The 27,035-nt window shown below is 54.6% G+C and overlaps 9 protein-coding genes across 9 annotated transcripts; 5 read left to right on the plus strand and 4 right to left on the minus strand.

Moving 5' to 3' along the window:
• Positions 1–333: 333 nt before the first annotated feature.
• CKM354_000295100 (uncharacterized protein) lies at positions 334–2,397 on the plus strand (the record flags this gene model as incomplete). The annotated part of the gene is made up of 4 exons (XM_044798124.1): positions 334–343; positions 396–616; positions 687–854; positions 910–2,397. 4 exons carry the CDS (start codon positions 334–336, stop codon positions 2,395–2,397), a joined length of 1,887 nt encoding a protein of 628 aa, XP_044654059.1.
• A 7,399-nt stretch (positions 2,398–9,796) lies between these two features.
• Positions 9,797–12,937, plus strand: CKM354_000295200 (uncharacterized protein; the record flags this gene model as incomplete). Its single annotated transcript, XM_044798125.1, has 1 exon — positions 9,797–12,937. The coding sequence occupies one exon, from the start codon at positions 9,797–9,799 to the stop codon at positions 12,935–12,937; it is 3,141 nt and encodes a 1,046-aa protein (XP_044654060.1).
• A 118-nt stretch (positions 12,938–13,055) lies between these two features.
• CKM354_000295300 (uncharacterized protein) lies at positions 13,056–14,870 on the minus strand (the record flags this gene model as incomplete). The annotated part of the gene is made up of 1 exon (XM_044798126.1): positions 13,056–14,870. The coding sequence occupies one exon, from the start codon at positions 14,868–14,870 to the stop codon at positions 13,056–13,058; it is 1,815 nt and encodes a 604-aa protein (XP_044654061.1).
• Positions 14,871–15,046: 176 nt separating this feature from the next.
• CKM354_000295400 (uncharacterized protein) lies at positions 15,047–15,332 on the minus strand (the record flags this gene model as incomplete). The annotated part of the gene is made up of 2 exons (XM_044798127.1): positions 15,047–15,262; positions 15,327–15,332. 2 exons carry the CDS (start codon positions 15,330–15,332, stop codon positions 15,047–15,049), a joined length of 222 nt encoding a protein of 73 aa, XP_044654062.1.
• Positions 15,333–15,829: 497 nt separating this feature from the next.
• Positions 15,830–18,303, minus strand: CKM354_000295500 (uncharacterized protein; the record flags this gene model as incomplete). Its single annotated transcript, XM_044798128.1, has 2 exons — positions 15,830–18,097; positions 18,184–18,303. 2 exons carry the CDS (start codon positions 18,301–18,303, stop codon positions 15,830–15,832), a joined length of 2,388 nt encoding a protein of 795 aa, XP_044654063.1.
• A 363-nt stretch (positions 18,304–18,666) lies between these two features.
• CKM354_000295600 (uncharacterized protein) lies at positions 18,667–19,672 on the plus strand (the record flags this gene model as incomplete). Its single annotated transcript, XM_044798129.1, has 3 exons — positions 18,667–19,470; positions 19,527–19,559; positions 19,616–19,672. 3 exons carry the CDS (start codon positions 18,667–18,669, stop codon positions 19,670–19,672), a joined length of 894 nt encoding a protein of 297 aa, XP_044654064.1.
• A 422-nt stretch (positions 19,673–20,094) lies between these two features.
• On the plus strand, positions 20,095–21,503 carry CKM354_000295700 (uncharacterized protein; the record flags this gene model as incomplete). Its single annotated transcript, XM_044798130.1, has 8 exons — positions 20,095–20,241; positions 20,321–20,333; positions 20,392–20,658; positions 20,731–20,921; positions 21,016–21,105; positions 21,175–21,308; positions 21,375–21,418; positions 21,484–21,503. The coding sequence occupies 8 exons, from the start codon at positions 20,095–20,097 to the stop codon at positions 21,501–21,503; spliced, it is 906 nt and encodes a 301-aa protein (XP_044654065.1).
• Positions 21,504–21,685: 182 nt separating this feature from the next.
• Positions 21,686–24,351, minus strand: CKM354_000295800 (uncharacterized protein; the record flags this gene model as incomplete). Its single annotated transcript, XM_044798131.1, has 5 exons — positions 21,686–22,701; positions 22,754–22,812; positions 22,864–23,115; positions 23,163–24,227; positions 24,284–24,351. The coding sequence occupies 5 exons, from the start codon at positions 24,349–24,351 to the stop codon at positions 21,686–21,688; spliced, it is 2,460 nt and encodes an 819-aa protein (XP_044654066.1).
• Positions 24,352–24,687: 336 nt separating this feature from the next.
• On the plus strand, positions 24,688–26,988 carry CKM354_000295900 (uncharacterized protein; the record flags this gene model as incomplete). The annotated part of the gene is made up of 1 exon (XM_044798132.1): positions 24,688–26,988. The coding sequence occupies one exon, from the start codon at positions 24,688–24,690 to the stop codon at positions 26,986–26,988; it is 2,301 nt and encodes a 766-aa protein (XP_044654067.1).
• Between the last annotated feature and the right edge of the window lie 47 nt (positions 26,989–27,035).

Consider the following 27,035-nt stretch of genomic DNA (forward strand, 5'->3'; position numbering starts at 1 on the left):
TTGCCAGCTTCGGAACTGCAGTACCTCCTAGTACTGTTGAACTTCTTCAATTCCATCAACATTTACGATCTTGTATGATTTGCAACAAGGATTCGAGTCTCCTTGTCATACAGTATATATTTCACCAATTCAGTTGCCACGCACTGCGAAGTTGAAGCGCTTTGAAGCCGGGCAACCTCAAAACTCGGCGTTTGACTGCCGTTAGCCTTGTCCAGCTCTCAAGAACGACGTCTACGCCGAACGGAGTCAAGATAGCATCTAGTCAAGTCCTACTGACCCCGCGTGCTCTGTACAAAGCGTACTGTCTGGCACCTTGACAGCGAATGATGGAACATGGCGGCTGGTACGTACCTACTGGACGCGACTGTCTGCCAAACTGACCCATGCATGAGCAGTGCGGGTCTGCGTATGCGGCGATGAAGCAACAGGCAAGAGCTCGTTGCTCACGTCGTTCGTCAAGGACGCCTTCGTCACAACCAAGATTCAGCATGTCTTGCCGCCCATTACACTGCCGCCCGCGCTCGGCACGCCCGAGAATGTGCCCACCACCATTGTCGACACCTCGTCTCTGCCGCAGGACCGAGATGAGCTGAAGAAAGCACTACGCAAGTGCAATGTCCGTCCGCCCCGATGTCCAAATGATAGATCCTGCCCCGATGGCTGACTTCTGCCGCTCGCGCCTGTAGGTCATATTGCTTGTGTACAGCGATCACTACAGCTATGAACGCGTGGCCCTCTTCTGGATGCCATACTTCCGATCACTGGGCGTGAATGTCCCTGTGGTACTCTGCGCCAACAAAAGTGACCTGAACCCCGGCGTTATTACTGCCATCGAAGATGAAATGTTGCCAGTGGTAAGCCAGGACACAGAGTTCGCCTGGACTCGCCCATTGACAGGTGATTGCGCAGATGGCAGAATTCAAGGAGATCGACTCCTGCATCCGCACCAGTGCGCGTGAGCATCACAACATCAACGAAGTCTTTTTCCTGTGCCAGAAGGCTGTCACACATCCCATTGCTCCAATTTACGACTCGAAAGAGAGCAACCTGAAACCAGCCGCGATTGAGGCACTCAAAAGAGTCTTCTACTTATGCGACAAGGATCAAGACGGCCTCTTAAACGACAAGGAGATCCAGAACTTCCAGCACAAGTGCTTCGAAAAGCCCCTCTCCTCAGAGGACCTTGCCAATATCAAGCGTTCAATACAGCGTGGAAGGTCTTATGCCGATCACACCGAACATGAAGATGCGAACAGCGCCGGCATTGACGTGGATGGTTTTATTCAGCTCAACAAGATGTTTGCCGAGAAAGGTCGCCACGAGACTATTTGGATCATCCTCCGCAAATTCCAGTACTCGGATAGTCTATCACTGTCGGACACCTTTCTACATCCCAAATTTGATGTGCCGGCGCACGCATCTGCTGAGCTCTCTCCAGCGGGCTACCGCTTCTTTGTCGATCTGTTTCTTCTTCACGACAAGGACAACGATGGTGGACTGAGCGACGCTGAACTGGCTGCGCTCTTTGCTCCAACACCAGGAATGCCATCTTCATGGGTCGACTCCGGATTCCCCAGCAGTACGGTCTGCAACGAGGCGGGATACGTGACACTCCAGGGCTGGCTCGCTCACTGGAGCATGACGACCTTTGAGAACCCGAAGGTGACACTGGAATATCTTGCATACCTCGGGTTCGAAGGCGATGGCAAAGGCACGACATCTGCTCTACGACTGACGAAGCCTCGCAAGCGGCGCCATGGGCCTGGCAGGGTAGAGAGAAACGTATTCCTCTGCTATGTTGTAGGTGCGGCGCAGAGTGGAAAATCCGCGCTCCTAAATGCGTTCCTTGCCAGAAAGTTCAGCACCGCATACCATCCAACCATCAAGCCTCAAACGGCAGTCAACAGCGTCGAACTACAAGGAGGAAAACAATGCTACCTCATTCTCGAGGAGCTGGGCGAACTGGAACCAGCAATTCTGGCAAATCAGGCAAAGCTCGATGCGTGCGACCTGCTATGCTATACATACGACAGTAGCGATCCTGACAGCTTTGCGCACATAGTAGACCTGCGTCAACGCTTTCCGGCCTTGGCAGCGCTGCCATCAGTCTACGCTGCACTCAAAGCAGACCAGGATCGAGCTGTGCAGAGGACGGAGGTGCAGCCGGACGTGTTCTGTGAGCAGCTCAAAATGGCCAAGCCGCTGCACGTATCGGCGAGCTGGACGTCGATTAACGACTTTTTCGTCCATCTAGCCGAATGTGCGACGTATCCTTCACAGGCGCTTCCCAAGAGTGAGGATGAAGGTGTCGATCGTGCCACAATTTACGTCGGTCTCGTTGCCACGATTGGAGTGGTCGCGGCATTTGTATGGAAGCGAAATTTGCTATCGGGATGATGGATAATGAATTGGTCTCAGCTGTGGCGTTAGCACTGCATTTGTCTTCGAGATACCCAACTCTACAGCTAGTGGCAATGTATTCGGAGAGCGTCCAACAGCATAGCGTGCGATTACTGAGCGAGCGTGTTAGCTCTGAGTGACCTTCGCACACAGCATCAAGCGAACGCTCATGGGTAATGATCCTTGATGAAACTGCAGGAACACGATCAAGCCTTAACAAAGATGATTGTGCAGAGGTACGAACATTTTGAAACGAGCGTGCCATGGTCGACGATGACGGCTCGTACAATCGCAGTCATTGCCCACTGCCCTGTTTTGACACGGAACGAAGAAGAGCTACGTGAGATCGGAACGAGGCACCGTACAGTACATTCGCTGAGCTCTGCAGTTGCGTGGGGCGATTGCACGAGTGTTGGAGTCACCATAATGCAGGTTAGGGCATCGAAGAGCACCCCGGTGATTTCGGCATGTTGGTTGGCCCCAAATCCGTGCCCACCGCTTCCAGCTTCCAGAACTTGGCTGGGCTCGCACGATAAATCCGGAAGACAGCGGAGGGATAGAAGCTTGAATGATGTGACCTTACGCGAGCTGCCGCAACGATAACGTTCGACAGTCACGGGCATCAGCCAATAGGTTCAGGTGATTATGACAGCTGCCAGGACTTCCGGGTGTCGATGTATCCGCTGTGGTGCGCACTGGACGGAGCGAAGGACGCATCGCTGTCCGAGGGGAGGATACAGCACATTGCTTCATCCTTCGCGCAACGCGCCGTTGAGCGTGGCTACACACTTGCCAGAGGAAGACAAGGTGCTAGCGCGCAACATCCAACAGCACGAGGTGTCGGGGTGTGCATTGTCGCGGGCGATTTGATTTGATTTGATTGATTCCTACACGGTTGCAGCCGCCACGGAGGCAGCTATGCCCGGAAGCAAAGGTGCGGCGGTCTGCCGACGCCATCCCAAATGGGAGTAGCCCCACTTCGCCAATGTCACCGCAGTAAACAAAGACCAGCCGACCCCTTCACCCTCACTCTGCTCTTCAACCACCACCTGTCTTTGCCGGCAAGTTCTTCCAGGTGGTGGTTTTCTCTCTGCTGATTGCTATATGCTAGGCTCCTCGAGGCTGCGCCTCATCTTTTCGCCATCTGTGTACCTACTGTCTCCGCCCAGCGCTCGACGTCGTCTACTCCTCCCCGATCCTATTCTGCCCCAGGATCTGCGCCTGTTCTATGAAATGGATGGTCTTTGTGGCTAGCTTGTGGCTATTCAGGATAGTCCGGAGGTTGGTGCGGCCAGGAAGTCCGCCGAGGTGCTCCTTGCGCAGGTCGCGCAGTCGGCGACACGTTAGAACCACGTGTCGGACAGTTTGTCGTCCTTCGCGGCAGTGGCACATAGGGTCCCGGACGCCGGGGACGTTGCGGTTGAAGAGGAAGTCCTGGAGCCCGATTTTCTCGGTGCGGAGCTGAACAAGCAGCGCGCTTTCCCGCTTGGACAAGCCGCTGTGGAGTTGGAGGATGCTCTTGCTCGGGATTGGAGTGTACCTGAATGAGGATCTCCCTGTCGTTCCCGTGCGCCACGTACCCTGCCACTTCTTCTCAGCTTCTTCTCGACTCTTTCGCTTTAGCGTAGATAGGACGGCGTAGAGTTCCTCGGGCTGGGCGGCTCTGTCGGCCGCTTCGCTGCTATCTTGCCCTTCTCTCCAGCCTGTGGCTTCTTTAGCTGCAATATCAGCGGCCTCATTTCCTTCAATGCCCTCGTGGGAGGGGATCCACCGGACTGTGACGGTATGACCTTTGTCTTGTAGCGTGTCTGTTCGGCAGGCGATTTGCTTTAGGATATACGCTCCGGTTCGTCCTTCGGCGCGGACGAGCGAGCGTATGGCTGTTTGGTTATCGGTCCAGATGGCGACCTGCCTCGGGCTGGAGGTGTCCTCCAAGATGTTTTGGGCGATCTGTAATGCGAGGTTGATGCCTTGCAGCTCTGCAGCGTACACGGTTGACGTTGCGTCTGTCCCCATATACGTCCTCTCTATCCTGTTTGCGCTTAGGCACACGGCTGCCGCTCCTATGTAGCCTCCAATGCCGCTGCCATCGGTATAGATACAGATATTCTCTGCCTTTTTGCTCTCGATATCATGCCTGCTGCGTGCTTCTTCCGTATTGTCGACGTAGATTGTCGGGCCTGTCCGCCAGGGCGCGTCGACGAAGGGCGGTATGTGCTCCAATGTGCGTAGGTTGATCGCTGCATAGGCTGCGACGGAGCGTCGTACCCTTTCGAAAGGACTGGCGTATCTGTCCTGCCGGGCACTGATCGCACGTGTCTGCACTGTACCCGGGTCCTTGCTCGCAAGTATTCGCACCACTGCGTCGGCGTTATGTTTTTCGATTTGTTGCTCGACTGGGAGGAGGAAGGTCTCGATGTTCAGCGCGGCCGTCGATGTCGCCCGGTACGCGCCACATATCGTTCTCGCAGCTCTAGCCTGAAGCATTTGGAGTGTCTGCAGCGTCTTTTTCGTGTATCCGCAGCCGCTGGTCCGGCCCTGCGACCAGACTGAGCACGCGTACATCATTTGTGGGATGGCCACTCCTCGGTAAAGTTTCCGCATCTCAAGCATCTTGACTCCCCAGGTAGAGCTCCCAAGCGAGTGGAGGGCGCTAATAGTGTTGGAGACTTTCCGCTGTATCGCTTCAATATGTGGCTTCCAGTGTAGCTTGGTGTCCATGGTGACGCCGAGATACTTGCACGTTGCCTTCGGTGCGATATCGCACCAAGGGGTCTCGATGCCTTTCTCGAGGTCAAACCGTGTGCGGGAGCGCGTGAAGTGGGTGAGCTGGAATTTCTCGGGAGCGAACTTCGATGCGTGGGTGCGTGCCCAGTGCTGGGCCTTTTCTAGCATTTGCTCGAGCTGGGAGCACGTGTCTTCTGTAGAGTCACCCCAGGCGAGAAGTGCGGCGTCATCGATATATCCCGTAACAGCTGTGGTGCTCTCCGGGTCGCTTTCTGTGTTGCTTGGCTGAATAAGGCTAGAGTTATAGTAGATATACAGGATGGGCGACAACGGGGATCCTTGCGGGATACCTGTAGATACGGTGTATGGTGGGGATTGGAAGCCGTCAAGTACAACGTTTGTCGATCGATTGCTCAGGAAACTCGCTATCCATCGGACTAGTCTCTCGTCCACCCTGCGTGCCCTTAGGTCATGCAGTAATCGCTCGTGCGAAACATTATCGAACGCTCCTGAGACATCGAGTAGCAGCAGGCTCGCGACTTGTCCCTGGCCTGTGTTCCACGCTTGATATATCCTGTCTATTATATTGTGGAGGGCATGTTCTGTCGATTTCTGTCTCCGACCGCCGATATGTGCGCGAGGGAGGAGGCTGTGAGTCTCGGCTATGTAGCTCAGCCTCCTTGCCAGGATGGCATCCATCGTCTTTCCGATAGTGTTTAAGAGGGCGATGGGTCGGTATGCCTTTGGCGTCGTGTAATTGTCCTTGCCTGGCTTCCGTAACACCACCGTCGTAGATCGGCGGAAGTGCGCGGTGCAGTATGCGAGGTCGATGCTGCTGTTGAAGATATTGCTTAAGTGGCTTACGAGGGCTGATTTGCCCGCTTGCAGCGCTTTGTTCGTGATCTGGTCGGGTCCAGGTGCTTTGAATGCCTTGCTAGATGTAATCGCCTCGATGACTTCCTTTTCTGTGATTCTGGGTAGCTGGATTGGCTCCGGGTACTGCGCTGACGTGATATCGTTAAGATCTGCATGGGGAGGCTCAGGGAAGAAGGTATTTCTGAAGAGTGCTGCTTTCCCGCTAGCCTCTGCGACTTCTGTCCCGGTCTCTGGGTCTACGATCGCAGGAGTGATGTTCGGTAGCTGGCTGTGGCGATTTCTCGCCCACTTTGCGAGTTTCCATAGCGCTTGAGGTGACTGTGATGCTTCTTCGACTCGGTCGCGATGAGCCTGTCTCAACGCCTTTCGTATGACTCTGGTCTTTTTATTTCGTGCCGTTCGATAGGCTTCCCAGTCGTCCTCCGTACGCTCTCGACTAAATCTCCGTTTCAGACGTTTTGCCTCTGCGAGGACCTCGGAGCATTGCGCATTCCACCCTTGCCTCATTCTGTTCGACGGCATCGTCTTGGGTAGAGCCCAATCGACAGCCTCGTTAATCGTGGTGATGATTTGCTCGACATATCTATCCAGAGCTGCCTTTGTTCTCGGGTATTGTAGCAGAGGGAGCGTCTTCTCGAGTGCCTCACGGTATCGCTTCTCGTCGAGCCTCTTCCAGTTCCTCTGCGCTGTTTCTGTACGACGCGGGAGCTGTAGGTCGATAGTCGTAGCGATCGGAAGATGGTCTGAATCGTGATCCAGTTCGTGGTCCACCTGACTGCGCACCACCCTGTCTATAAGGCCTATAGTGGCGAGACATAGGTCGATTGTGGTTCGAGAGCTGCCTTCCTCATAAGTGATAGTTCCCGATGGGAATGTGTTCTGCAGTGTATTTTGTTCCATGATTTCAATCAGTTCCACAGCTTCAGCGTCTGCCCGCACGATGTGCTCCCCTCCCCAAAGAGGATGGTGGAGGTTGAAGTCCCCAACCACCATGTGTTCGTTGGCGGTAGATCTTTCGAGCAGTCGCCTCAGGAAAGGCAGAACGCTCGTCCGTTGTTCTGTGCTTCGGGGCGGGTTATAGACATTGAATATTTCGAGGCTCCTCGGTGTTTCATCGTCTCCAAACTGGAACGTGAGCGAGCAGATGTCTTTGCTATGCCGATCAAACCGCCACTGGGCATGATCGAGTCCCTTGTGGACGAAGAAGCATACTCGTGTCGGCCTTCCCTCCGTGTCGTTGGAAGCATAGCAGAGATGGAAGATGTCTTTCGCCGGGTGGTGTGTTGTGTTTGTAAACGGGTTGTTCCACGGTTCTTGTATGGCGAGGACATCAAAGTCGCCGATTTTGGTATCGCGCAGTAGCGTGGCCATGACCGTGTCCCGTGACTTCCGGACGTTGTACTGTAATATGCTGAATGTGGGGTTCCTCCTCATGAGTCGCTCTCTACATCGATGTCCATTTGCTGGCTACTGTTGCGTCCCACCCCGTTCACGTGCAGAGACTCTAGCGCTTTCCTAGTGGGATGGTACGTCCGCTGCGGCCTCTGACTGCCAGATCCACTCAGAGGTTCGTTCTCCTTGTCTAACGAGCCGGGGCCGCTGCCAGTATTGGCTCGTTTCTGTCCAGATCCTGTGGACCCGAGCTCTGCCTGCGGTCTCTCCTCTCCTCGCAGGCCGAGGCCTCGTGCCGAACGTTTCCGGCGTAGCACTGTCCCGTTGCTGCCAGGTGGGGTTCCAGACATCGCGGATGCCGGGACTGGGTAGAATGGCGCTCTTGTGGCATATGCTGCCTTGGCGCGGGCCATTTCTTGTTGTCGTGTCGGGCACTGTTGGCTCCATGCCTCGTGCTCTCCGTGGCACGCCGCGCACTTCCTGGGTCCGTCGCGCTCCCTCTTCGATGGACAGTCCCGGGATTGGTGCTCCTGAGCACAGTAGCCGCATCTCATTGTTGTCTTGCACTGGGTTCCTATGTGGCCGTATTTCTGACAATTGAAGCACTGCTTGACCCGACACTGCCTGTCGTATCTCTCGCACTGGCAGAGCTCTCCGTGCCATACGAGGCCTTCGCTGATGATCTTGTTGGCATCTTCGGGTCGCGAGAACTCGATGATGATCGAGGTCGTCGACTTCTTCGCGCCGCTCCGTGTAAGCCATCCTATGTATTTGATCTCCGCTCGAGGGATGAAAGGCCGGTTCTCATGTAGGATCTCATCGCGATTCTCCGTGAATTTGTCCATGTCGATTGAGTGCGTGCGGATGCTGTGGACAATGACGCCGTATGTCGGGACGCGAACAGAGGCTCCCTCCCCGACCCGACGGGCCCATTCCTCGCTGTGTTGTTGTAGTGTCTGTGTCTCGCTGACGCTTGCCGTCCTGACGACCAGGTCTCCGCTCTTGAGCTGATTAGCGGACATGATCTTGATCTCTGCTATTTGCTCGTTCGTGCTCTGTTCAAGGGTGCGGTCAACGTGAGACTTGAGGTGTCGCGGGTTCATTGCACGCAACCGTTCAATGGTCACAGGGTTTCTGATGTTTACGATGATTTCACGCTGGCTCTGGGTGGATGCAGTCTGTGTGTTGTGGGGAATGTGCATACTGCTTGCTAGTGTACCGCTCGCTACCGCTGCTGCATAGCTCATTGGCGCACTCTTGTTGTTCTGGGTGTTGGTGTTTCTGACGTCCCTCATGATTGCGACTCCTACCTTGCCCACTTCCATTGCCTCTTTCGCGGCTCCCTTCGTCTCCTCTCCGACCGCGGCGATCTTCTCTATCTGTGTGTTTGTACCTCGTAGCTCTTTCTTCAGTGCTTCTAGTCGCTGTGACGTCTCCTCTTTCATCGCTTTCGCGTCTCCTCGCATCTCGCGCAGCGCGCCGTGAATGGCGGTCATGTCGGGGATATTCTGTGCTTTTGCGACGAACGACGTCGCGCCTTGGATCATCATCTTCGCGACCTCTGTTGGCACGGTCTGGCTCCCAGTGCGGTCGATACAGCCGCGGATCTCCAGCAGGTACTTCATGAGTTTGAGGGCATGCTCTCGGTATTCTGTGGGCCACATCACCCCCTCCGGCCACAGCTCCGCCATCGCAGCAGGCGCGGTGGGCGACGCGTCTGACTACGTAGCGATGCAGTGCCTTCTTGGATGGATATGTTGCACGTTCTTACGACTGAATTCCGAAAAGTGAGATTCTCGCTATGTTCGTGTTTTTCATTGTCGCGGGCGAGAATAGCGTCTCGTCTCGCGTGATGGACAGGCCCAGTCACGTGTTGATGTGTGGGGAAGCGAAGCGACGGCCGGGGCTGAGGGCTCCGAATTTAGCAGCAACAACAACGACGGGATTCACGCCTGCCATCCTTCCGCCATCCTTGCCGGCCACGATGACCGCATGCACTGTGCTGGGCCTGCGAAAGACACCCACGGCCTCGCTGCTGCGCCGATATGGCACAGATGCGGCGGGCTCGCAATGGCCATTGCGCGTGGCACTGCTGCTGCGTCTTGCTGCGCCGGCGAATGCACTGTCGACGAGCGCTGCTGCAAATAAGCCGAGCGCGCGGCCGTATTGTTCTCTCCTCGTCGTCGCAGACTGCTCACCCACCACCACTGACTGCTAACCCTGCCAGACCGCGAAGCTTGGCACGTACCTCGACTGAAGGGCCCGACGGCTCGCAGAAGAAGCATCGAAGCAGGCTGATGCTTGCAGCCCTGTAGCTGGCCGGACGGGGTGTGCCTGACTGCACCGGCAAGGTTCTCGGCGCGAACGGTCTCTGACGACTACATAGCACGACCGCGCCGTCATGATGTCCTCCGGACTTTTCCAGCAATCCGCCGTGGATGGAGCCGCGCCTGCTATCGGTGATAGTACACCCGCCACGAAGAGCGTTGCTAGACGGAGCATATCCATCTTCAGTCGCAGAGGCGCCGACGACCTGCTTCCTCCACCACTCTGCGTTGCCAGCACTGCTGTGAGCGTGCCCACCACTGCACTTCGTCGCAGCTGGAACGGCAAGAGGCCGGTCATGCCCTCGTTTTCCACGACCCGTGAACGAAGCAAACGTTCCTCTGCCAAAGGCACCGTACTGCACGCCGTACCTGCAGCCAGAGTGATTGAAATGACTGCATTGGAGGAGGAAATGGCCACCAGTCCTAACGAAGAGATTCTATCCGCCATCAGCGACCATCTCCCTGCGACCAAGCACATTGCCACCAGGTCATCTTGCACTTCGAAGCCCACATCATTCCGACGAAGCAACCCACCATCTCCGACCAAGATGCGTTCGAGGCGGCGTTCAGACACTGATCATCGCATTGGCACCTGGATTGATGGCGTGGCATATTTTGATCAGAGCCCCATTGATGACCAGCCGGCCCGGCACATTGCAGACCTCGACGCGTCGAGGTCTAGCTTCCCAGCCGAGCAACCGATTCCATTCCAATTTCCGGAGCCTATGAAGGTCAAGTCAACTCCAATACTGGCACACCCGATGCCCCGACGAATAATCTCAATGCCTTCAGCAACAGCAATTCCATCACGTCTGAAGTCCTCGCGATCTATGACCCCCGAGGCACAATCTGGATGTCCAAGAGCGAGCAGCCATCGATCGTACCCCTCGCAATCCTCTTCTTCGAGCAAGTCAGCGACCGACGAGAGCTCCGTATACAGCCGCTGCAGCTCTGCCACCACACTCGACACAGTCATCACCGCCGATCAGCGCACACTGCTGTCTCCCAGCAAATTTTCCCTCGTATCTCCAACCCAAGCTGGCGTATTCGACGATCTCTCCCCTCGCTCCAGCGTGAGCTTTGTTCACCCCGTCGACTTCAACAAGGCGTTACCTCCAACTCCAGCGGAAACGCCGAGCCCGAGACCTGTGACGACGACAGCTTCGCCTCCCGCACCTTTGACCAAATCTCTCACATCTGCTCGCAATAGCATGCAGAAAGCAGAGATACTGCCCGCTCGCCGCTCATTGGCCGATCTGAGACTCAGTCGCCTGGCCTGGCGCGAATCTGGTACGATCAGCCCGACACTGAGCCAGGCAGAATTTGCCGTCCGAGATCAATTGTCAGAGATGACAAAAATGCGGCCAGCTCCGCGCTCGTTTGATGAAGGACAAGGCGAGTCCAATCTAAGGCGCGGCAATAGCGTGAAGGCCGTCATGCAACCGCCTGCGCTGCCGAAGAGGTCGAGAAAGCGAGACTGGCGAGCTATGGAAGCCAAGGCACAACAAGCTAATGTCTCTGCAGCGCCTGCTCGTAGACAATCTTTCGACGAGCTGCCTCGTGCTACTCGCATGAAGAGTGGTCTACCACTGCGCAGAATGGCAAGCTTTTCGCACAATCATGCCAGATCGGAGCCTATGGTGGCTTTACCACGACTGTCAGAACGTGAAGTGACTCCGCAGCACGACAAGGAGACACTCGCTTCGCCGACCAGCTCCGAGCTGGATCGTAACGATGTTCCGTCGTCACCAAACGCAGCAGAGATAGTGCTGCTAAATATCCTGTGCTCGCTCTCATCACTCACCGATCTTCGCAACACTGCCATCATCAACAAAGGCATGTATCGAGTATACAAGCAACACGAAATGCAGCTAGTCCAAAACGTTGTCCGCAACATATCGATGCCAGCTCATGAGCGTCAAGAATGGATACAATCGCAAGACGTCACACAGAGCCCTGAGCTTTCTATCGCTAGGCCACGACGCACACCTGGAACATATCTCTCGCACTATCGAAACGATCTCACTGTCATCAGGCAGATCAAAGCCTTGGTTCATGAGAGATGTCAGACTTTCATCAGGCGTGAAACTACTTTCGCTCTGTCGACCCCCACACATCCTCACTCACAGAGATTTGACGATGCCTTGTGGCGGATATGGTGCTTTTGCACCATTTTCGGCAGCCGCAAAGGTCGCGAAGACGACATCACAGGTCAGCTAGACTGGCTCAAAGGTGGAGTAGTTAACGAGCACGAAGGCTGCGCCGCCACTGTCAACACCAATCTGGAATTTGACATGTCGAGCGTCCTGCTTAATGCACCCGAGCATTTCGCAACAGCGAACCGCGGCGGCTTGACTGCAGCGCAATTGTACGACATCACCGAGATGTGGACCTGCCTTTCCTCGCTCTTGCAAGGATACAGCGGCCGCGTTGATCAAGCGAGGGAGTACGGCGTCTACGACAATTGTGATGTGGCGCCGGGGGATATTTACGAAGAGGAACGTTTCCTCGAAGAATGGCTCGCGCACATCCTGACATTGGGACCATCTGTAGTGCTGGAGCTGGCGCTCTTGGCACCAGATCACAGCCCAGCTGGCTTTGCACTAGCCAAACAGAATGGGTGGACGGAGTGGTCATTGCCCGTCTACAACAGCAGTTTCAACAATTTCTTGAAAGAGCCAGTTGCTATTGTCTACTCTGAGCAAATCGCCGCAGCAAAACTTCAACGACAAGATCCTCGAGAGCAAGAGGCGAAAGAGATGAGTCGCAAACGAGTTGCATCGATGGCTGCTGAGATTCGTCTACGTCGACAAACGAGCGAATATCGACGTCTACCGCTCATTGGGATGGACGACGAAAGACCCATGAGCGTTCTTTCACGAGTGAGCAGTGTCTCGACCTCGTCGCGTGGCACGGCGTATTCTGCTTATGCGCCGACCGCGCCGTCACACAGGTCTTTCGGAACATCGTCAACAGTCTTCCCATCAACAATTACTTCAAGGCCATCGATCAGTCCCGTTCTGGAGTACGAAACCCAGCAGCACAGCCTACCAGACGGCGTGCCTCTTCAGAGTTGCGATCTAGCACTGAGAAAATTGGTGGAGTTGGGCTTTCCTGTCACGCTTTCGAGAGAAGCGCTACGAGTCACAGATGATGGTGGATCTGTGCGCGTGGATCGTGCCATAGACTACCTCTTGCGTCAGAGAAGGCAGTAGGCAGACTATGTACTACTGCGATGTATGCACAGAGCAATATCCTACATGTATTGCCTTGATAATCCTAGCCTCCAGTGATTTGATCGACCACAGTGATCAGAATGTACAACATGCCTCATCATAGTCCGAGCAATTTCTTGTTCTTCTTGATCACCTTCCTCAGCGCATTCTCCCTCTCCTCTGCATACTTCTGCGCCTCCCTCAATTGTCTCTCCGCAACATCCGCGCTGGGCACATTTTGCTCCGCTGCCGCAGCCGCCGCCGCCGCCGCCGAGCCAGCTGGGACGGCCGGATGCTGCTGCACTCTCGCCTGCATAGAAGCCGCAGAAGGCGGCGGCGTCACAGGCGGCATAACAAACTCATTAATATACTTGCTCGCCTCATCAACCAAGAAAGCACCTTTCTTAAGCGTAGCCCCATCCTGCACCATCTGCTCCATGACGCTAGGTCCACGGCCCGAACCATTCTCATACTGTCGTTTGACAGTCTCGAGATCAATAGCCGGAAGTCTCAAATCATTTTGAGGTTTCGAAGGACGGAATCGTGACTCTTCTGGCATCTCACGAAGAGCTCGCTCGAGTTCCAAGAAGCGAGATTCGAGTTCTTTCGTCAAAGCTCGGAGGTTGGCGCCAGAGGGAGCGATCATGCCTCGATCGAAAGCGCGACCTTCTTCTCCGCCATAGTAGACGGCTGGGACCTTGCCGGTGAGTAGTGCCTCGACATCGTTTTTGTTGAGGTTGAATTTCAGGTCGGTTTGCCAGTTATTCAACAAGTCTTTGTGGGATACATTCTGGTGAGCTTTGAAGTCGCGACTGTTGGATACCCGGAATAGGCTGTCGATGCATTTCTGGATCTGAGGCGCGGATGCTTTTAATTCGGCGATGAGTTGTGCGGGAGTAAGTGTTGGCGTGGCCGGCGGCGAAGGAACACTGGTCGGATGCGGCGCTTGTGCCTGCGCTGCCACAGGAGTTGAAGACTTGGTGTCACTGGCTGCTGCTTCGGGCAGCGCTGAAGCTTCTGTGGTAGTCTTCCTTCTAGGAGAAGGAGTTCTGCTGGCGGTCGGCGTCGTGTCTGTTGTAGTCGCAGTAGGCACGGTTTTAGGCTTTGGACGGACTTCTTTCTCCTTCTTCGTCTTCTTCTTCCGACTCTGTATGGCTTCTACCACAGGTTCTGCTGGAGGAGAAGTGATCGTCTCGCCTCCTTTGCTCTTCTCCTCCTCCAACGCCTTCGCACGCTCCTGGCGTTCTTTCTTCTGTTGGCTCTTCGTCTTAGACCTGACGGGCGCAGAGCCTACCTTGCTAGCTGCAGGTGGTGGCGAGTTAGCACGAGATTGCGAAGTGGATGCCAAAGAAATATTGTCCGACATGGAGACTTGTTCGCTTGAGGGAGTTCCCGGGAGTCCAATTGATGCTACACTGGGCTTTCGGGAGGGCAACTTGTGAGCAGCGACTATTGCGGCCATGCTGGGGGCTGATGGCAGGCTACTTGAAGGCGCTTCGGCTTTTGGTGTCTGCACTACGCGCAGCGTACGAGGGGCGGTTCTGATTGCAGGAGAAGCCATTGGGCTTTCTGCTGCCGCTGGCTTGGTCGCTGTCGTTGTGCTTCCCCCAGCACTCGATGGCACCGGCTGTGATTTTTGCGCATTTGGAGCGTCTGCATTGGAGGACGTAGAAGTCGTAGTCGGATCACTTTTGTTCACAGCAGCACTAATGTCCAGCTTTCCAGGGTGCTTGCGCCTCGTGGTTTCCCCTCGATCTGCGATCTGACGTTGTAACTTCGATTCTTCTGCTTCGTCCTTGATAGGACTGACTGACTTGACCTCAGCTTTGGGGTCCTCTATAACTTGATCCGGATCATGGGTAGGCTCAGCTTCACCACTCTTTGCAGCATCCCGTGAACGGTCTTCGTCCGCGGCAACTGGCTCGGTAGACATGGCTACTTTCAGATCAGATGCAGATGCAGTTTTCGGCACCTTTGTCGGGGTTTCGTGTACTAAAGCTGCATCAACGGCCTGCTGGTTCTCCAATTTCGAAGGCGTGGAGATCCTGTGAGGCGTGGCGGGCCGCAGTGGCAATGCGGGCAATATTTGGGAAGTCTGTCGTCTCACACTCATTCTACTCGAGGGACGTGAAGTGGGACGTGAAATTGAACCCTCAAGGTCAGGTAGTGCAGTGGGTTTAGCGAGGCCGGGAGGTATTGACGGCGTGGATCGCCTGCTTTCCAGGATGTGGCCTTCGAACCCAGGAGGAATGGGGGGCGTGGACCGGCGGGATTCATCGAGTGATACTTGTCTTGTAGGAGGCCGCAGGGGCGGGAAGTTCTCATCTGTAGCGATTGCAATGTCAGCTGATATTCGACTGGAAATGCAGTGCTAGATCCTCCTCTTGACATGCATGGGGCGCGCGGTCTACGAACGACTACATGACCAGACTAGAGCGCAGCGGGATATATCGCTATCTACATCACACGTCTCTCATCATGGCACGTCTTGAAAGATGAAAAGAGCTGTGATGAGCCATGAAACTATCTTTCAGTCAATCTATCAGCCACTAACGAAGGTCCATGAGATACGTACAAGAAGCGGCATGGTGAGCGCCTCAAAATGGGCAATAAAAACGCCGCTTCAGCCAGAAAAATATGACGCCGTGACCCTCGGTCTCCTGCAGCTTCCCAGATCGAAACGCTGCGCAGCTCGACGCCTGCCGATAGACGATTCCACTAGCCAGCGTCCAACACTTGGCGCTAGTCCAGTCCATCGATCCAGTTCCGTGAACACCTTACAAGAAGACAAAAAAGTCGCATCGCTGAAAACAATATCTCGTCAAGACGCGTCTGGAGCCGCATCTGTGCCGTAAAGAGCGTAACCGAGGGGAAAAGTACTCCGCACACCATCTACCATCGCCCGCTGTAGCCGCCGCCGCCATGCATGCCCGAGTATAACCCACCTGCAGCGCCCACGGCTTGACCGGCAAACGTACCTCCGCCGAACCCGCTCGCACCCTGATGCATTCTTGATTGAAGAAGATGGCTGGCTCCGGGATCTGACACATCGATCATACCACCTCCTGAAGAGGAGGAAGTGTTAGCGTGTCTGTGCTTCTTTCCCTTCTTCTTTCGTTGCTTTTCGCCATCGCCAAAAGCACCAAGGTTTGCATAGGGTGGGGCAGGGTAAGCATTGGGTTGACTCGCCATGAACGCTGCATGTGATTGGGCAGTGTTGTATGTGGGAAGGGATTGTAACTCACGCTTAGGATCACCACGGCCGGAGGCTGCTTCGTTGCCACGCAGCAAATCCCTGTAGTAGTTATCCTGCTGGTTACGAGTAGAACCAGCACCATATTGTAGACCTCCTGTAGCAAAGCCATGTCCTTGTCCGAACGTGAGATTGCCGCTGACAGGAGGTGTGCCAGTCGTTTTAAGTCCTGGAGGAGGTCCTTGCACATTGCTTGTATAGAATTGTCCATGAGGCGTTTGATGTTGCGTGCCAAAGTGATTGCCTCCGGTCGGAGGCATCATAGCGGATTGCTGGTTCATCAATTTGGGGTTCGCGACTGCTTTGACTGAGGTCGCAGTTGGAGCAGCCTCGTTGGCGAAGGAGTACCGAGAGACGTTGCGTTGATGGCCGAGTTGTGAATTATTTGCCGATTGTTGAGGAAATGATGGCGCATTATATGTGCTCTGCTGGGTTGGGTTGTTCATGAAAGTCCCAGGGGCACTGGGTTTAAGTGTCTGCAAGAGCATTTGCTGATGCTGCTGCGGAGTGAGTCCTCGATCACTGGCACCAGGGCTTGATGTCGCTGCACCGGCATACTGAAATCTGGGATCGGTGTTCGCATCCTGTCCCGGGGGATGAATGGCGCCTTGCATTTGAGTGCTACTGTGTCGCTCTTCCGGTTCGCCACCGAGCTGCAGACTTCCGCTCATCTCGGGATTGTCGTCCTGTTCTACCGCGGGGTGCTGGAACCCTTGGGTTTCTTGTTCGATGCGTTGTCGCTCTTCTTCGCGTTGTCTACGCAGACGGCGCTTGGCCCCGCCGTGCTCATCGAATAACAGGGGAAAGTTTGCGATCATATTGCGGTCCGCTTCTGATAAACAAGTGGAGGACCAGACCAACTTGAAATCGTCCAGAGAGAAATTCTTGAACAACGTATCGATCGGAGAAACTTGCGGTCGAGGGCGAATTTCCGGACGCGATGTTGGTAGGTCTGGGGCTGGCACGCTGCTGTCGGCAGAAGCCTCTATCGGCGGCGAAGTTGAGTCTTGTTCTTGCGCAACTTCAGGGTGCGTGGTGGCAGGAGTTGACGCCGCAGGAGCAGGGCTCTCCTGGGTGCCACTCGTGCTTCGACTCTCTGCGCGGCTCGATTGGGGTAGTTTCGACGCCCAGCTGGCTGTGGACGGTAGCGCTGGTCGGTCTAATGCAGGACTGGATGGATGTTGATCACTACTGCCTTGCTGCACCATCGGTGGAGCTGCAGAAGCAACAGGTTGTTGGGACTGCGGAGGCGGTGGTCGACCGGAGCCTTGCTGAGACGAGCCGGCGTTGAGCGCGGAGAGATCGGCACGCGAGTAGCTTTCATTCGCCTCCCCAGGTTCATGGAGGAACATGCAATTCCTATTAGTGCAATTTTCCCCTCTCAAATATGCCGAGCAGTATTTAGTAGTACCAAACTGGGCTCTGAGAGTTCGATCTCCATTCTTGGATCCGTCGACGGCAGTAATACATGAAGCAGCATCCTCTTTGCGCTCGTAGGTCACGTAAACGCCAACGGAGTGGGGATGTGAAGGGTCCTTGGCCTTGCTGACGACGATCTTGATGATTTTACCATACTGTCCGAAGTATTGGTCGCCCCGCAGGGTCTGAAGCAGCTGGTCTTCTTGCGAGGTCGGGCTCAATCCGGTCACATAAACCAAGTTCTTTTGCACGACTCGCATTCCAGCCAGATGCTTGCGACTGAGATTGTCAGCTTCAGCTTTTTGCTTCTCCTTCTGCAGCGCTTGCTGGGTCTTCTTCTGTTTCTGGGCCTGTCGCGCTTTGTGGGCCGCCGTCTCCTCGGGTGTGATGACTTTGTACTCTATATCGGCGTCATTGTAGGGTCGACGGCAGGCGGGGCATAGGCCATTCATGTTGGTCTTAACGTTGTGGTAGCAAAATTGGCATATCTAGTGTCGCGGTCAGTGACAGGAGGCCCGCGTGGGACGCAGCGCCCACAGTGGTGGTAGTGAGAGCTGCTCAAAGGGCCACGCACCTGATAGCCGCATGGACATGGTCGGAAGCCCTTGTCAGTAAGGTCGAACTCCTCCACGCACAGCGGACACGTCTCTTCCTCGTCATCGTCGATGAACTGATCCTGCAGCGAGCGCGACATGATGTGTGATGGAACGCGTGCGGATGGATTCGAGACCGCGGAGGTGCAAGTTGGGAGTGAGGGATGCAGAAGTGGCGCGAGAACCAGCAGCGCAGAAACGGCGAATGTGCGGAAGCCAGGCCAGGTCGACGTATATGCGGAGGGTCAGGAATACGCGGGTGTGTGCGCACAGGAGAGGTGGTGCTCGTGGGGGGGAGGTGTAAGGTGTAGAGTCGGCGGTGGTCGTAGGTACGTCGACCGCGCCTTCTGTCTGTCTCTCCGGCTCGGCTCGGGCCGCGGCATTGCACCAAGCAGACTTGACGTCGAGCAAGTGCTCCATCCGCAGACACAGCGATATCTCGTTGCCCTCTCGTCCGTCCCACCATGGCCGCCCGAGCGAGCATTGTCCGCTCCGCGCGGAGCGCGGTCCAGTCCACCAATGCCACCGCCGCCGTCACGAGCACCACCTCCACCGCCGCCCGCCGGCTCTTCGCGACGTCGGCGAGCAGGACCAAGGAGCTGGCGGGCAACATTGGCGACCTCCCGAACATGCGCCATGCCCAACGACCCAGCGCAGAAACGCTGCACGCGCCCATTGTCAACCCGGCAGACAAGTATCAGGCCAAGGCAGAGAGCCTGCACGCGTACGGACAGTACCTCATCTCGTGCTTGCCCAAGTACATCCAGCAGTTCTCGGTGTGGAAGGACGAGCTCACCATCTACATCCCACCTTCCGGCGTCATTCCCACCTTCACTTTCCTCAAAAATCACACCGCCGCCGAGTTCACCTGCATCGCCGATATCACCGCCGTCGACTACCCAACTCGCGACCAGCGCTTTGAGGTTGTGTACAACCTACTGTCGGTTCGCCACAACGCCCGCATTCGCGTCAAGACCTATGCCGACGAAGCGACCCCAGTACCCTCCATCACCAGCCTCTACGACGGCGCCAACTGGTACGAACGTGAGGTCTACGATCTGTTTGGTGTGTTCTTCGTCGACCACCCCGATCTCCGCCGCATTTTGACCGACTACGGCTTTGATGGACATCCGCTGCGCAAAGATTTCCCCTTGACTGGCTACACTGAAATCAGATACGACGAGGAGAAGAAGCGAATAGTGGTCGAGCCTCTGGAGCTGACCCAGGCGTTCCGTAATTTCGAGGGAGGCTCATCAGCATGGGAGCAGGTGAGGCATTCTATATAGATACATATCCATTGTGCTGCAATAGCTGACGTGCATAGGTTGGACCCGGTCACGAACGAAAACCCGATACGGTGAGTCTCGACGCTGAATCCGCGTCCATCATCGAAGGCAAACTAATGACGCACAGTTCAAACTACCTACACCAAAGCCGGAACCGCCCAAGGAGGAAGAGAAGAAGAAATGAAGCGTCTGAAGCGTGGTCCAATGGCTGTAGGAATATCTCTGTACATACAGATACAAACACATGCAGAAAGTTTACACCACCATCTGTCTCCGCTTTGGCGCCGGAAATGTGTTTGCATCTAACCAAGCCAGTGAAATCCCCTCAATTCAGCAATGTAACTTCTTTGAAGTTCGAGTGGGGCGACATTAGGCCGTGACAGTCAGCATAACACGAGCGTCGGCGGCCGCTCGGCCAACCTGCCCTGCTTGATGGCTTCCGCAGCCTTGCGGGCTGTCAACTGCAGAGGGCGATTGTCGCCCTACAAATGTGGATATTAAGTACTGGTGCATCACATCTTGCTGCTGCACGTCAATCGGAACCTTACACCCAGAGTCGGATCGGTCTTCACTCTTACAGCTACACCTACAACAAAGGCCATCACCATGACCGACAGAGATGCGTTGACTTCGCGCACTCTACCTTTCATGACCTTGTCGGATGGTTCTGAATCCTCTTTAGCGGGACCGCCTCCTCCACTGCCACATTATTTGAACGCCGAAGGACGAGCACTGGCACGCTTCGCAGTCGAGGTGCGTGCACTCACTCAATCGCCACGTTATTGAATGAAGACTTGAAATAAGCTGAGACAACATCCGTTCCGCTGTGCAGGGTAATTTAATAAGTGAGTATGAAGACCGCAGGTGATGCAGATGCTAGATATGTGACTGATCTTGTATTAGTAACTGGAGGCGCCGGCACACTAGGCCTCTCTGCCGCTCGAGCTCTCCTCGAACATGGCGCATCAGGTTGCTGTCTCTGGGATTTAGAATCAACCCTCCGCAGCTCTCAACAAGCGATTTCGACTCTGGCCAACGACTTTCCCAAGCAAAGAGTATTCGGCGTCGCAGTGGACGTCACAGACGCAGAAGCCATTGCCGAAGCGGCCACAACTGTCGTGCAGAATCTAGGTTCTATCGACCATGTTTTCTGCTTTGCTGGCATCGTGGGTAAGTTTTGATCGAGGCTCTACTATCTCGACTAGGGAATCAAGCTGATATTTCAACCTACCTGCCTGCCAGGCTGCTACCACGCCACCGAGATGACACCTGATCAATGGCGCAAGACCATTGACATCAACACTACAGGCTCGTTCCTCGTTGCTCAAGCGGCAGCGAGACAGATGAAAGTTCAGAAGTCCGGGGGTTCTATCACACTCACGGCTTCAATTTCCGCACATCGTGTCAATTTCCCACAACCACAGGTGTCCTATGTAAGTGCAATCGGCATCAAGCACAGAATCATCTCTGCAATCGCTACAAACTCTGCGCTGAGGCAGACGCTTATGATATATTCGACAATTCCAGAACGTTTCGAAAGCTGCCGTCGTGGCAATGGTCAAATCCTTGGCAGCAGAGTGGGCAGTCGATGGCATCCGAGTCAACAGTATATCTCCGGTAAGTGCTATTGCAACATTCCTCCAGTGAGTATCATCACCGGCAAGAAGCTGATCCTCCGTGCACCAGGGATACATGGACACCATTCTCAATGCTGGTGGTGGCAATATTGCTGAAGCGAGAGCCACCTGGGCAAGCCGCAATCCCATGGGAAGAATGGGAGCGGTGGGAGAGCTTGACGGGATGTGTGTCCTGCTTGCAAGGTAAATTTCTCACGACCCAGATCTCTTGATCGATATCTGAGCTTTGCTGACGGTGTCGCACCCCAGTCGCGCAGGCACGTATATCAACGGTTCTGACCACATCATCGATGGTGCGTTAATCTTGTTTCATGTTACTTGCCCTATTATTCATAGCTGATGCTGACTGTTCCTTCAGGTGGTGCTACTGTGTTCTAGTCTCTATAAAATGTTGGCATAGCCACATGATTGGCAAACCCGCTTCACAGCCAGGCTTGTATATGAACTCGACAGAAGATCATGCACCATGTCCCACGTACCTGCTGGCGGCGCGTCTCTCACAGGCCTAGAATATCCACACCGTCCTTGGCGTCTACTATGATATTTGAACATCCGACAGATTATCCTGTCCCAAACCCTTCTGCTCCAAACTTGAGTGCGATGTCCAATTTCGTTGCTAAGATCTCATGGCTCTGATATCGTGGCAACATCAATGTTCCGAAGCAAGTTGAACTGGTCGGCAGAGCATTAGGATCATTGGGTTGTGATCTTTTGATGATGAAAGTCAGATGACTGGCTCCACCAATTGGTATCCTCTCGGCTGCCGTGACGAACTTCAGCAGCAGCTTCTGCTTCTCTTGTGGCCAAGCCGCGACGATGCGCCAGAATGCTTGTATGTATTTCAGCCTCTCGTCGTACCCATCGTAACGCGCAGCCGCCTTTAGGTCTGCGATGTCTAATACGTCTGTCCCTTCCACGTATGACTTCAGCAGCGAAGGGCCTAATATCGACAGAGTGCTACCATTCAGGAGTTGACTGCTTCGAAAGCCGTGCGCGAATGCTTGGATCTGAGGTCGAACTGAGTGATAGCACAACCAGGTGGAGTATGCAGCCAGGTATCGCTCAATTTTTTCTGGCGTGACAGGCTCAGGTATTCCCTCAGACTCTTCGATATCCCAACCTGGCCACGCATGTCTCAGCTGGCTCATGTCGATAGATGGACGCGCTGAGCTGCGGGACGGAAGTGAAGAGCTCACGACTCTCATTTTCAATCGATCGTCCAAAGATGAATCCGGCTCGCCTGCGAGAGGGAGGCAGGAGAGCCGAAGGCCATTGGCCTCCAAGGGAAATGCGAACTCCAGGTCTTCAACGTACTCTGTCCGCAGACTCCGCAGGGATCGTGCAACGGTCGGCCATGCGTCTTGAATCATGATCAACGGATCGTGTACCAGCATGAGATCGTGTTCGCTACCACACAAAATGTAGTAAAACATTGAGGGTAGTCGCACGGGCATAGTGATGCCATTGTAGATTGCCAAAGCCACCAGCAGCCCAAACAACTCAAACATGTATGTAGGCTGAAGACTACCAGCCCTGAAGAAACTCAGTCCCGTCTGAGGGTCGGTGGCGAACATCTCTAATCGAAGTCAGCAGATTCCGTGCTTCGAATGTGTACCACGAGCACCTACGTGCTTCTTCAGCAAAAATGTGCTTGCAAATCATGTTGAAGAATTCAATTTGCACGCCCCTTCCCACGTGTCAGCTCAATGGCCTTGTGCGAAACAACGAACAATCATACCCAAGATCATGCCCAATGTCGAGCTCATCGGCTCCCATTCTGACTCGCAAGGGCCGATGCATCTCGTCCGTCCTTCGTTGCCATAACTGATTGAAAGTATCCTTAATCACATCCTCACGGCTGATGTAGAGCAGCAGATAGCGTTCTTCCTGGTATTGAAGCTGTGCTGATTGGCTTTCCAACTCAAGGCTGCGGTTCCTGCTATGACGCCTTCTGAAGTCGCTCGTTCGCGCTACTTGCGCATTGGCCCGGCTGTGGTTGTTCAGCAGGGTTCAATTCAGAGTTGGGGCTACGATTACCTCATTGCCAGCAGATTGACTGCTCGGAAGCATAGAATGAGTTGAGAGGGCGAGAAGAGATACTGGTAGTTGAGGATGTGCTGTCCCGCACATGGAGCGTGAGAACGGAATGACTCTGCCATATCCAGCTCTGCAACACGCATGCACACGAATGGCATCTGGAATGCGTCTCGGGAGACATTTGCGCAGTAAATGTTCAATCTGTCTAGGATCTCCAGTATTGCGTGAGCCACGGAGCCAGAAGATAGGATTTGCGAACCGTCCCATGCTCGCGTAAACATGCTCTTCAACCAGACTATCACACTCAGCGGCGAAGATGCATGTTCTCTGATCTTGTTCATCAGCATGACTGTGAATTTGGTGATGAAGACGCTGCCGAGGCACGACTGCGGCGACAAATTGCTATTGCCGGACGACTGGCTCTGTTCGAGCGCATCGCTTGAACGTAACCTGTGGCCAATGGCTAGGAGCGTCCGGCGCAAGAGCCTAATATGGGCTTCATCCTCGATAAAATCCACAATGGCAACCCATGCATTCCAGTTCTCATCGGCCGGCTTTGTCTCCTTCTTGACGGGACATGCAAATCCCTTACTCACAATTTCGCGATCGATCATCTCCCATAAGGCCGTCCTGTGCGTAGGAATTAGATCTAGCAGATTGTCTATGCATGGCAGCAGCTTGTCCATAAATTCGTCGTCACTGCCGATGGAGGCCCCGGAGATCAAGGGATCCAATTGTCGATGCAGCGTCGACAAATTCCCTCCGCCAGTTCTTGAGCTGGCGTTCATGGAAGCACGGGCATTCGTATCAGCCAGCAATTGCATCAATGCCGATGGATCGCGTGGTTGCGCTGCGGCAGGCTGGTGCCCACTCGTGGTGGACATGTAGTGAGGGCATAGATGAGCACGAGGCTTGGGGCCAGTACAGACTGCCATGGCAATCGCTTTGGCAGATCGTGCGGTATACTTGCGTATCGGCTGCGCGCTTGTATTCAAACTCCCAGTGTGGCAGAGGATCTCAATGCAGAGCTCATTGCCGCAGCCGGTCAGCAACTGTGCTTCATATCTGCGACTCAGTCAGGATTAGCTGCTGCGAGCCACCTGCGTGCGCGTCAGGCTCACCGCGATATGAGGTCTCGCGCAGCCTCTACGCCTTGCACGCCGGAATGCTCGTTGGAGTGAGAAGCCATGATGTTGGCGGACGTGAGCAGTGTCAGTTCTGCCTGACGAACACGATGAAGCAGCAAAGTACAGAGCGCGTCCCGATGGCTCACGCTCGAAACGCATCTGGTGCCGGCGTGCGCTGACCGCACGACCTCATGACTTCTTCGCACCTGCCAGCGAACTTGAACTTGAGCGAGGTCGTGAGGGAAGCGCAACTCGCCAGGCGGCTGGGCGGATGGGACGAGGTGGCACCGCGCGTCAGAATTTGACGTGATTTGATTCACTCCAATCAATTAAACGCCACTCCGCAACATCTTCTTCATCTTGCGGCGAAAACCTTGAAAATCTGCGGGCACGACAACATGGCCGAAACGAAGCGTCCTCTGCCGCCAAAGGTCGCGGCCATGAAGGCGCGGAAAAGACAAAAGCTCTCTACTGAGGACAAGGCCGCCACTTCGCAAATTCAGAAGAGACCTGCAGCCGCAACAAAACGAAAGGTCACTCTGGACTCCCTAAAATGGAAGCCCGTGTCACTTCCGGATCGCATGGACGACTACGAAGGGTTTTTTGGCCTCGAAGAAATCGAAGATGTCGAGGTCACCAGAGACGGGACCACCGGCACACTGGCTTTCCTATCAACGGCCAGCGCGAATCCAGAGCATGGGAACGACGATAGCGATGGGGCGGAATCCTGGGCTGGCTTCGGAGATGAAGAGCAGCCTGCTGCCAAGACTGATGCAAAGACGCCTGCTGCAAAGGCATCAAAACAGGCGGCGCCTAAGAGCAAAGCGACGCCCGCACCGGTTGCTGATTCTGCCACAAGTGCTTCATTTGCGAGTCTACCCGAAGACAGAGAAGAGGCAACGACAGATGTGTCGCAATGGAGAAAGCTGAAGTTGTCCCCAGACACTATGGCCTCGCTATCGAAGTTGGGCTTCGGAAAGCCCACAGCCATTCAAGAAGGTGTTATCCCAGAGATCCTCGCGGGCCACGACGTAGTTGGAAAAGCTTCAACAGGATCAGGAAAGACCCTAGCCTTTGGCATCCCAATCTTGGAGAGATTCCTCGAGACAGCTCAGCAACGCAAATCGAATAAGGGCAAATCAACACCCCTAGCATTGATTCTCTCACCGACTCGAGAACTGGCACATCAGCTCAATAACCACCTCAGCGCTCTCTTTGATGGCCTATCGAGCGACAAACCCCGCCTCGCCACATTGACAGGAGGTCTATCGGTGCATAAGCAGCAACGATTACTCAAAGATGCTCATGTGATAATCGGTACCCCCGGACGCCTTTGGGAGGTGATCAGCGAGGGTCAAGGAATTGCTGCAGCCTTACAGAAGATCGACTTCTTGGTTATCGATGAAGCAGATCGATTGCTCAGTGAGGGCCATTTCAAAGAGGTCGAGGAGATTCTTAACACTCTTGATCGCGAGGAAGATCGAGACGAAGAAGACGAAATAGGCGAAGCTACGGCAGTGAAGACGAAACCGAGCACGAAGAAAGCTGTGCAGCGCCAGACCCTCGTCTTCTCCGCAACTTTTGATCGCGCCTTACAGAGAAAGCTCGTTGGCAAGGTCAGCCACAACGACAATCTTCCAAGCAACGCACAGTCTATGGAATATCTGCTCTCGAAACTTAACTTTCGAGAAGAATCGCCCAAGTTCATCGATATGAATCCCGTCAATCAGCTGGCTACAGGTCTAAAGGAGGGCTTGATCGAATGCTCTGGCACCGAGAAGGATCTCTATCTTTACGCTCTGCTCCTGTTGTACTCAACGCAACGCACAATCGTCTTCACAAACTCCATCAGTGCAGTCCGTCGCATAACGCCTCTCCTCCAGAACTTGAACCTCAACGCCATAGCCCTACATTCTGGCATGGCGCAAAAGGCTCGGTTGCGATCTGTCGAACGCTTCAGTGGCAAGAACGCTGCGGGCAAGACCTCTCCTGCAATCCTGATTGCGACAGACGTGGCTGCTCGCGGCTTAGATATTCCAAGCATTGATCTGGTCATTCACTACCACTTGCCCCGCGCAGCAGACACGTATGTCCACCGTTCTGGGCGAACAGCTCGTGCTGGCCAACAAGGCTCATCAGTGCTCATTTGCGGTCCCGAGGAAGTCGCAGGTGTGCGGAGGTTGATTGCCAAAGTTCATGCGCATTCAGCTATTGCTGCTGAGAAGAATGGATCGGATGCAGCCAAGCAGGGATACTACATTCGCACACTTGACATCGATCGCCGAATTGTGTCTCGCCTGAAAGATAGGCTCACTCTTGCGAAGAAGATCGCGGATGCGACAATTGCGAAGGAAAAAGCGCACAAGGAAGACGACTTCATGCGTGAGGCGGCTGAAGATCTTGGCGTGGACTACGACAGTGAGGAGTTCGAAAGGGAAGCTCCTGGTCGACACGGTCGTGGGGCCGGACGCAAGAAGAAGGAAAGGGAAGCATCGCAAATGTCAAGAGCCGAGATGGGTGCTATGAAGGCGGAACTGAAAGCTCTTCTCAAGCAACGAGTCAATGTCGGCGTGAGTGAGAAGTATTTGACATCAGGAAATGTCGACGTGGACGCATTGCTTCGTCAACAGGATGCTGAGCAGACGGGTAATGGAGGTTTCTTGGGCACTGTTGGCCACCTTGGCTTTGATGATCTCTGATCATTTTGTCCGCTCTAATTTTAAGCCGTCAAGGCCACCGTCGTACT

Source organism: Cercospora kikuchii (genome assembly GCF_019650295.1).
Source record: "Cercospora kikuchii DNA, contig_00002, whole genome shotgun sequence".
In the NCBI taxonomy this organism is placed as follows: domain Eukaryota; kingdom Fungi; phylum Ascomycota; class Dothideomycetes; order Mycosphaerellales; family Mycosphaerellaceae; genus Cercospora; species Cercospora kikuchii.